Source organism: Leucopleurus acutus (assembly GCF_964270905.1).
Source record: "Leucopleurus acutus genome assembly, chromosome: 19".
Classification (NCBI taxonomy): Eukaryota; Metazoa; Chordata; class Mammalia; order Artiodactyla; family Delphinidae; genus Leucopleurus; species Leucopleurus acutus.
In genome coordinates, this window is record NC_139161.1 from 30,514,085 (window position 1) to 30,524,390 (window position 10,306).

Here is a 10,306-nt window from a genome sequence, read left to right on the forward strand (position 1 = left end):
CTTGAAAAAAGGAAGGAACTTCAGGATTCTGCAATACGCAGAGGCAGGAGCGCTTTTCCTCGTTCTTTGAGAGCAGCTGGAGAAATAACAGGCACAATTCATTCTGCGCCCTTCACTGGACCTTTCCGCTGCGTTGGGCCTAGCGATAGGCTGTTGAAGAGAGAAGCAGAGGTCTGGGTCCTGTGTGGCAGGTACCACCAATGACTGGTCAGAGCACGAGTCACCGCCACTAGCACAAGGAGTGTTTAACTGAGCTATATACAAAGCTCGGTTCTGCACCGAAGGTGTAACGGTACTTTAGTGTAGTCTATTTACTAAGGAATCTAAGCTGGGTTCCCCTCCATGAGACACTTACGTAAGCAGCTCACGGCCAGTTCGCAGGAGATGCGGCGGAAAGACAAAGTCACGGCTTGGCTCTGCATTGAATCACAGACAACGCAACTCCTGAACTAGGCGCACTCTCCTAGGACGCCCCCGTTTCCGGAGCAACCGCCCGGTCCCGCCCCCTTAGACTCCGCCCCCGTGAGTCTTTCCCGCCAAAGGCCGTTAACACCGCAGAGCATGGTGGGACAAAGCTCTCGGCTAGGTTTCACCAAATCCTTTCAGGGCGCCGTTGCTTTAAGAGACCCATTCCTGGGGAAACTGATTATTCTTTAGTACTCGACAGAGGTTAATAGCCCCTTTTATGAGGGCTCTGTATTTAATCTTTACCACTCAGCCGGTCACTTCATTCGCGAACCTCTCCACAAAATCGGGAACGCGGGAACTTTTTTTCCCTTCGCGCGGAGGGTGACGTCGCGCGTGCGCCAGCGTCCCTTTCGCAGCACCCGTTACGCTTCTGCGCGTGCGTAGTGAGATCGAATAGCTGCTTCCTCCCGCTTCTCTTCCTCCCTCCCCCCATATCCGTGCGCCGAGCTGATAAAGGCGCCATTTTGGAGGGGCCGCGGGAGACGTGGTGTAGCTGTGGGCTCGCTCTGCTGTTCGCTAGGCTTGGTGGGAAGACCTGTTCTCGAGTCCGCGCCTTTCGTCGCCGCCATGTCGGGAGGTGGTGTGATTCGTGGGCCGGCAGGGAACAACGACTGCCGCATCTACGTGGGGAACTTACCTCCAGACATCCGAACCAAGGACATTGAGGACGTGTTCTACAAATACGGTGCTATCCGCGACATCGATCTGAAGAACCGCCGCGGAGGACCGCCCTTCGCCTTCGTTGAGTTCGAGGACCCGCGGTGAGGCGGTCAGGGTCTTGCTGCCTTGAGGAAATCGGTTGGAGTAGTTGGGGAAGGCTCCAAGGCCTTCGCATAGAGAATGGGGAGGTGGGCTCTGAGGTTGGGAGCAAGACGAATCGCCCATGCAGGAGTGGAGTGAGGAGCCGAGTCGTCGAGGCTTCTCTTGTGGCTGGGCCCTCCGGACGGCCCCAGAGCCGACTTGCAGGCTCGGAGCGGGCAACTGGGGCGCCGAGGGCTGCCGTAGTGGTCGGCAGCCTGGCGTGCTTCTGGGTGGGGGAGGGGCCCTTCCTATTATGCAGCGCATGTGGGCTCTTCCACGCCAGGTGCGCATGTGCGGGGGGCCGCTAGCTCTCCGACCGAGTTAGCCGCCCCTCCCGGTCCTTTTCCTTACCCCTTTGCTCTTCTGTGATCACGCAGGGATGCGGAAGACGCGGTGTATGGTCGCGACGGCTACGATTACGATGGATACCGTCTGCGGGTGGAGTTTCCTCGAAGCGGCCGTGGTACAGGCCGAGGCGGCGGCGGGGGTGGAGGTGGCGGGGCTCCCCGAGGCCGCTATGGTCCCCCGTCCAGGCGCTCTGAAAACAGAGTGGTTGTCTCTGGTGAGTTGACCGTTCCGTGCGAGTTGATGAAAGGGGGCAGAAACCATTTTAAAGTTTTCCTTGCATGACCAGTTTGACAAATGCGAGTTTTCATGCCAGGTCTTAAATTATTTTAGTCCTGTGGGTGAATTTAGTAAACAGGGATTGCTGTATTTGAGATTTGCCAAATTAGGTTGCAGTACCTAGAATATGAAGATCCTTACTTTGCAAATAATTTTGGGCTCTTGATTCCAGAGTCTTAACAGCTCCTTAACCTAGGATGTTAAAAATAATCGTTAATTTTAAAGTAATCTTTGTTCTAATGTAAATTTTAAGTTTAATGTGAACTTTAGGATAATTGGTATTGAAAAAAAATAACTTTTTCAGGACTGCCTCCAAGTGGAAGCTGGCAGGATTTGAAGGATCACATGCGTGAAGCAGGTGATGTATGTTATGCTGATGTTTACCGAGATGGCACTGGTGTCGTGGAGTTTGTACGGAAAGAAGATATGACCTATGCAGTTCGAAAACTGGATAACACTAAGTTTAGATCTCATGAGGTAGGTTATACACTTATTCTTTTCTTTGGCCAGAATTGGATACAGTGGTCTTAACAGTGGAATTTGAAGGTAAGATTCAGGCAAGGGTGTCCGAGTAAACCCAGTAAAGTGCCTCTGGTTTAAGTTACATTGAATTCAGCATGCCTGAAGACAGGTGAAAGCTTAGATCTTTCAATCGAAAGTTCTGTCTATTCAATAGGGAGAAACTGCCTACATCCGGGTTAAAGTTGATGGGCCCAGAAGTCCAAGTTATGGAAGATCTCGATCTCGAAGCCGTAGTCGTAGCAGAAGCCGTAGCAGAAGCAACAGCAGGAGTCGCAGTTATTCCCCAAGGAGAAGCAGAGGATCACCACGCTATTCTCCCCGTCATAGCAGATCTCGCTCTCGTACATAAGATGATTGGTGACACTTTTTGTAGAACCCGTGTTGTATACAGTTTTCCTTTATTCAGTACAATCTTTTCATTTTTTAATTCAAACTGTTTTGTTCAGAATGGGCTAAAGTGTTGAATTGCATTCTTGTGTAATATCCCCTTGCTCCTAACATCTACATTCCCCTCATGTCTGATAAATTGTATTTTAAGTGATGTCATAGACAGGATTGTTTAAATTTAGTTAACTCTCCATGCTCTTCAGACTGTGATATTATGTAAATGTCTATTCTGCTCTGGTTTGTGTGAACTGGGTTGTTGGGGGTGTTTGTGGTTCTCTTACCTGGGGAAGTTCTTATGTTTATCTTGCTTTTCATGTGTCTTTCTGTAGACATATCTGAAGAGATGGATTAAGAATGCTTTGGATTAAGGATTGTGGAGCACATTTCAATCATTTTAGGATTGTCAAAAGGAGGATTGAGGAGGATCAGATCAATAATGGAGGCAATGGTATGACTCCAAGTGCTATTGTCACAGATGAAATTGGCAGTATTGACCTTATACTAAAAGGCAAGGGTTTAAAATGATTGTACATCTACCTTAAAACACTTGCAAACATCTTATGCAGTTACCTTTAGCTACAATTGCTTTGCTCTTTAAACCTTGGCAATTGTGGCAAAATTACGTTGCCCATTTTGTAACAATTTATTTTACTCCCTACCCTTTTTTGTTTTAATAGGGACTAATGTGGGAAGAACTGGCTAATTTGTCACAATGCTTAGTTACAACTGTTAATGTGTGACCTGCTGTTGGTGTACATGTGGGTACAGGGTGTCTTTAATTCCAACCGGATAGAGTATAATATCAATACTGCTAAATCTGCATGTCCTCTGTGTGACTGATATAGCGTTGCTACTTCATTTTTTTTAAGACAAAATGAAAGCAAAATATAGAGTTCCAACGTATTGGTGTAGATAATCTAGTTGGGAATACTTTTAAGTCTCACCTTCCCCTTTAAACTAATATTCATAATTGACTCATATGTTTAAAACACTTTAATTTACAAATTAAATTACAGATGGGAGCATTAGATTTAGTTTAGACTTAGGTGGGTAGCAATACCAGTAAACTCAACTACATGACTTTTTGCAACCACAAAACCTGTAATACGCTGTACAGTAACAAGTGTTGGCATTATCAGTTGAACTGTAAATATAAAATGCTTCTTCCAGTTAGTCTCTATGATGATTAAGTTTCTAAAATTTATCTGAACACCATTCAGAAACTTGTTTTGGGGAATTTGATAGTTATTGATGTACATCTGTTAAACTGATGACAGACATAACTCATCATTCCCCAGAAACCTTTTTTGATTACAGTATCTAACATTTTGCCTCCTCTTTTTTGGTTTTGCTGGTTATAAAGGTTTGGATTGGAGAGGGCTCACTGGATCCCAATCCTTGGAGCTGGATCATTGGATTCAAATCATAATGTGGATAGGATAGGGAGGATGAATTACAAGGATTCATGGAGCGGGATCAGATTACCAGGAACATAGGAGTGGATTCCTGCCCCAACCAAACCGCATTCGTGTGGATTTTTTTTTTTTTTATTCAACTTAATTGGCTATTCCAAAGATTTTTTTTTTTTCCTATTTTTGACGATTGGAGCCCTTAAGATGCACGATGGAATTGTGTTTTGCATTTTTTGGTAAAAGGAGCAAAGCGAGGACCTGGAGATATACGCTGGAGCAATCTCCTTGGAAGGATTCAGCACGAGTAGATGGTAAACATTTAAAGGGGAAAGGGGGGGTTTGTTTAAAATAGTAAAACAGTAAGTCACTTCTAAATTTAAAGAAAACAAAATTGGAGTTGAAGACTAAGTAGGTTTCCAATTGGCTATTGCCGTTTTTCTTTGAAAAAATAAACATTTTTTTAAAAAAACTATGCATGGTTGTCCTTTTTCCTCTTGTAAGAATTTTTACTGGTTGACTAGTCTCAGTTAATACTTTAAATTGATAAGATTCCGATTCTTGTGTTTATGTGTTAGTAAATTAAAGGTTCTTGAAAGGACTTTTCTAATAAATGCTATTAGCTATCTGTTAATTGTTGTGAAAAGTCTTCAGGGGAAGATAAAAAATGAGAATAAGGCAATTGTGTATGTAATATGGTAAGTGAGGCGGTGATCTAGTCTCTGAAGGATAAGTTTCAGAGCTTTGATTTAAAAATGATGAAAAGCTTATAGATGCTGCTTATTTTGGGTGATCATCTAGACAGCATAGGGTTTTGTGCAAAATTGGGTGAGGACTAGTAAATTAATGGTGTTATTAGCCTTTGAGTTTCTCAATAAAACTAAACTCATCTAAAAAATTGGTAAGTTTTAAATTCAGCACAGATTAGGATTCTTAACGTAAATTACATTTTCTGTTCAAAGTGTGAATAGCACACTAGAAGATTAACTGCTTATTTGAGTAAATCATTGCTAATAAAAAGCTGGGCATTCTTTAGAATTTTGCCTTGGAAGTCTTCTCAACCATAAAGTTATTCTGTATCCAGAACATACCAAAGCAGTGATTACATCTTGTAGTCTACTGGTTTTTGTATCTTTACCTCATAGCCCCTTGGTGCTAAGTTTTCAATTTAGAGTTGGGGAGGGGTTTTTACTTAGAATTCCTAATCTTCTGATTTCCTGATAGCTAGTCAAAACCATCAAACCATTCTTTTTCTACACCCAAAAGGTAGCTAAGTCGTAACATTTCCCTTGGGTGTTAATTATCCTTGGAAGCAGAATTTAAGATTGCTATTCAGTTGACGTAATTTCAAACCTAGGAAACACTAGAAATCTTGGTAGTAGAGAAAATGGGCCCAAAGGGATTTGCATAAGGTCACCCAACCAGTACATTTAAGTGAACCTTATGGAATGTCAGGAGGAAGAGGAGGGATTTTGGAATGTCAGGAGGAAGTTCAAAATTAGGATTCCATTTTAAGTATTTAAGCAAAACACTTGGTATAGATTCATTAAGGGAGTAACTCTAGTTACGTGAGAATTCAAAACAACTGTTCAAGAGCAGACAGGCACGTAAAACAAGTTCTGTTTCATCTGTAGAATATACAATTGGTATTTTTTAATGACTAGTTTTGGGAAGATTAACATGAGCTAGACTTAAGCAAGCCTGGGTTCATTTGTGTTCATTGAATATTTTGGAAACAGGACCAAAATGAAAATTGCCATCGCTCAAAGTTGGCAAAGTTAAGTTGCCATCACTTAAATTGCATTTAAGCTACGCTGAAAGATGTGCTCTACTACAGGTAGTTCCAACCCCTGACTGAAGTGAGGTAGAAAATATTACTTCCCTAGTATATAGGCTGTTTAACATTAGAGAGGACTTAACTGTATGAAAGGTAGAAGGATGCAGGTTTTCCAGTTCAGTAAGACCAGACAGCTAAATGCTGTAAGGGGAGAGGCAGACTTGCTGTTTTTCAGTCTTAGGAAATGGACCTTAAATCTCTACCTAGATTAGCAGCTATTAGAAGAAAGTCACACCCTTTTGGAACTAAAAAAGCTGTCTTGGATTTTCCCCTTTTCTCCCTATTTATGTCCCCTTAGATATTGTAGGGAGCCTATAATTAGTTTATTATTTTCTAACCAAGGAAAAACTTAAGTCTCTAAGAAGCAATTATTTTTCATAACGTCAGATTGAGTAACCCACCTTGCTGTTCAGCCCACATCCTTCTGGAAACAAAAGGTAAGAAACCCATTTTCTGATTCCTAATTGTTTGGGATCTGAATTTTATTAATTTAAAAAACTCTTTGGAATATGGACAGATTTCCCTCATTTAAAATGTTTTTTCCCCTAAATTTTATAGTTTAATAATATATTCCATTATTCGTGTATCCACGCATAGTGCTTAAGTTCCATATGATTCTAGAATTTTAACTTTCTCAGTTTTGTCTTTGAAATATATTTGCTCATTAGGGCTGGTGTTCTTTTTTTCAAGTTTCTGTGAAGATGAATTTCTTGTGTGCATTTTTGCTTACTTTGTACATGAAGTTGTGATGAAATTGCAAACAAAATAAGTTATATGTCTGTATTTACCATAAATAGTATTAAAAGGAAAGAAACTCCATGAGACTGAAGTTCTGTTATAACCATCCTATGGTTTAGCTTATTTCTGTCATGGTATGAAGAATGCAAAGGCAGAAAACAGGTTCACAATCTCTTATCCCAAAACTCCAAAAACAAAGTTTTTTGTTGTGGAGCAAAATTGAATATAAAATGTGACCAAAATCGATGCCTTTGTTTTGCACTTAACTGTGACTGAATTGTCTTCCTGCAGAAATATTGATGTGTCAGTTGCCATAGGTTTTGCTGAGAGTGTTATGTGATAAAGGGTCTATATATGATATATGGTATATATATGCATTTTATAAAGTGCAAAAAGCTCTGAATTTCAAATACATCTGCCCCAGAGAGTTCCGGATAAGGGATTGTAGAACTGTTACAGGATACACAGAGCGAAAGCTTCTGTGTAGTTTTGAGCATGTGAATGAACACAAACCGGTTACTGTGGATCCTTTATTGATTGAGCTGTAAGTTCCCCGTCTTTTTAGACTGAAGCAGCCACAAGAAAAGGTATGACTCACATTTCTTTATGTTCTGTTGCTATGGTGGACTCTCATCAGTTGTACTCCATTGAAGGAAATATCCTGCCATCCCATCCTATATGGTGGAATACTCTATTTGGGGGTAATTTTTTCTGGTACTTTTTTTTTTTTTTACAGGAACATTGATCAATATGACCCTATAGGAAAAGGTGGGATTGGCATGAAGTAAAGAGATTATAAGGAAACATCTGTTCATTGTGTCTCTCGTGATTGTCTATTGAATAAATAGTAATCCTGGCAAAAACTTTTGCTTTAAATATAGATCCAAGAAGTTAACGGTATACTTCAACCAGCTTATTCTTGTGGTTGAGAACTTGGGGGGTAGGGGGCGGTGCTTCTTGCTAACTTTGAAAGCTATACCCGACAACCTTGAATGTGGTTGTGATTTTGTAGGGATGGAAGGAGAGAAGGATTTTTTTTTTATTACAAAAGTCGCTTGGTGCTTCTGTGGTCTCTGTCAAATACTAGTTAATTTAGGCAGAAGTAACCTCATAATAAACATTTCAAAATAGATGCCTCACTGGGTTATGGGAGAGAAAAATCAAGCATACCTTTGCATAAGGACGTTCCCGGTTAGGTAGGTATGCAAAACACAAATGAAGCAGAACAAACATTTAGAGTTAAGTAGATCCTGGGTGTTTCATCTTCATTTCTTAGAAAAAGTTCTAACATTCAACCATCAGGTTAAAGTATCTTTAACTCCTTTTACAATTATTAATAGAATTACCAATGTGAAGATAGTAGAAACTGAGAGCTTTTCTAGAATGCCTTATTCATCCTCACCAAGTATACTTTGAACAAACACTAATTTTGTAGGGATGCCAAATGCCTAATGAGTTGTTTGGGTTTTTGTAGGGTTTTTTTTACAATGGTCTATTCCACTCCCTATTTGAGTAAACGCTAGGGAAATTTACTTAGCCACTAGAGGGAGCTATGATACAAAATCAACCAGGAAATACCCTAGGGTAAAGAATCCATACAGCAAGGTGGAAACTATATTAATCCTCTATATCAGCTCCATAGTTAGGGTTTTTTGGTCTAAGTTTTTTTCCTGAAACTTTACCTTTGCCTCCCCATCTGTTGGGCAGAATTCTTTCCCTTTTCATTTAGGTTTTGAATAGTACTTGATGAGTAAATCTGTAAATCAGAAAACTAACTGGGTTCTGGGACTTAGGAGAAAATGCAAAAGATGTGAATCTGCTTGTTTTTCTGCCTACCTTGTATATCTCCAGGTATGGAATAGTAAGGCCAGAGTGTAAGAATTGGGTACAGGAGTAGATGTGTGTGTGCCTCCCCCCCCAAATCTAGCCCCAAAATTGGTCATATAATGTAAGAATGAAGTATGCTTTCAGAAGCCTTTATCATTTGTTTTTATGGTGTGAAACACTTTGGGGAGTGAAATTAATCTTTATTTCTTGGCATTACTGAGACTTCCAATGATTGTTAGTGTGCCTTAAAACCCTGTTTATTCATCAGGTTGGTTAGCCTTATTTTTCTGTTCTGCAGGCCTTGTTTCAGTAGGCAGAGTATCTTGTGATCAGAAAGTCAGTACAGACTTCTCTTGACATGTTTATTTAATGCCATTTTATTTTAAGAAAGCCAAAATTATTAGGAACTAACACTTCAGCATTTGTCATTCCCACCACCCCCCCTTCAACTTTACATTGCAAAAATGTAAAGGACACAGGCTTCCTGTTTATTGTCACTAAGAATATTGTATTAAAGTGTTTTAGGCCCACTTGATCCAATTTAGTCAACACCAATATGGGAGCACTTGCCTTAAAACACAAATGTTAGGAACTTGTCTACTTTGAAGAATAAGACACTAAAAGAGGACAAATAAAGGTATTTTAGAAGAGAAAATACAATCAGGTTTACAAAGTGGAGATTACTTTGCTAAACTCACATTTCATGTAGCAAATGAGGCTACAGAAGGTAGTTGCGGACTAGCAGCCTTGCTGCAAATTGGATTGAGAGAACTAAAAGTGCACTAGATTATGCCTTTCCTTAATTCTAAAAATCTTAGCTCTGATATCTTCCTGATTTAACTTGTGAAGAGAGACCATAAATCCTAAATTGCTCAAATGAAAATCTAGAATTCTCTTTAAAATAAAAAGACTAAACTTGGAGATTGTTTTAAGTGCCAGATGGCATGGCAGAATTGTACCCTGAAGTGCTGGGTATTAGGAGAGCATTTGTAAGTTTGGGATAAGCTTTCAGGTGGTTTATTTAGGTTTAATCCTTTGGAATGGACTGCTACATCAGTTGAACAAAAGACAACCTACCGCCTTTAACTAGGACTTGGAAGTCCTGGACTGAATCTGAGGCCATTGGTAACCTGGCCCCTGGCCTACCTTTGAGTCTGATCTCTAGCCTTCCCCCTGATATACTCTATAACCCAGGACTTGGCATTGTCCAGCATTTCTTGTATTTGGTCCTCCTGTTTCTTCCTTCTGCAGTGCCGTCCATCTCTTCTTCATTCGGAGTCAGCCCTCTGCAACGTACCTTGAATAATCTCGAGTCACCTCTCTGAAAACTAACGTCTGTCATACTGTGTTGGCACAGACTTCGTGTATGTCTAGTATAGCATTTATCACCTACCTTGCTTGCTCTATCCACTTATCTACCTCATCTTACTTGATTCATGAGTTTTTACTTTCTAAGGAACCAAGACAGTGTCTGGCACATGATAGTCACTGAATAAGCACTATTGGTCCTTCATCATTGTTCCTGAAGAGTATTGTTCTACTGTATCTTAAAACTTAAGCCAATCTGCCTTTATCAGTGAGTTGTTTATATATATATCTCCTTTCTAACAGGTCATAACCTCATCCCCTTTCTTCCCAGGTACATAGCACAATGCTGTGCACCGAGGAGTCACTCAGTTCAATTGCATTTGAA

General features: G+C 40.6%; 1 protein-coding gene across 2 annotated transcripts; it reads left to right on the top strand.

The window, feature by feature from the left end:
• Nucleotides 1-945: 945 nt before the first annotated feature.
• On the top strand, nucleotides 946-6,353 carry SRSF1 (serine and arginine rich splicing factor 1). Of its 2 annotated transcripts, XR_014326964.1 has the most exons (5): nucleotides 946-1,229; nucleotides 1,647-1,831; nucleotides 2,198-2,370; nucleotides 2,570-3,250; nucleotides 4,166-6,353. XR_014326964.1 is itself a non-coding variant. In XM_082861020.1 (4 exons), the coding sequence occupies exons 1-4, from the start codon at nucleotides 1,036-1,038 to the stop codon at nucleotides 2,762-2,764; spliced, it is 747 nt and encodes a 248-aa protein (XP_082717146.1). In that variant the 5' UTR covers nucleotides 946-1,035; the 3' UTR covers nucleotides 2,765-6,350. The 2 variants fall into 2 exon arrangements, 1 of the variants encoding a protein (XP_082717146.1); XM_082861020.1 differs by having other exon boundaries at nucleotides 2,570-6,350.
• Nucleotides 6,354-10,306: the final 3,953 nt, after the last annotated feature.

What these genes read in the sequence shown, in the direction of transcription:
- SRSF1 (XM_082861020.1), top strand. Translation starts at nt 1,036, where the DNA reads ATGTCGGGAGGTGGTGTGATTCGTGGGCCGGCAGGGAACAACGACTGC. An exon ending in GTTGAGTTCGAGGACCCGCG is followed by an intron (nt 1,230 to 1,646) that starts GTGAGGCGGTCA and finishes GTGATCACGCAG; the next exon opens with GGATGCGGAAGACGCGGTGT. An exon ending in AAACAGAGTGGTTGTCTCTG is followed by an intron (nt 1,832 to 2,197) that starts GTGAGTTGACCG and finishes TAACTTTTTCAG; the next exon opens with GACTGCCTCCAAGTGGAAGC.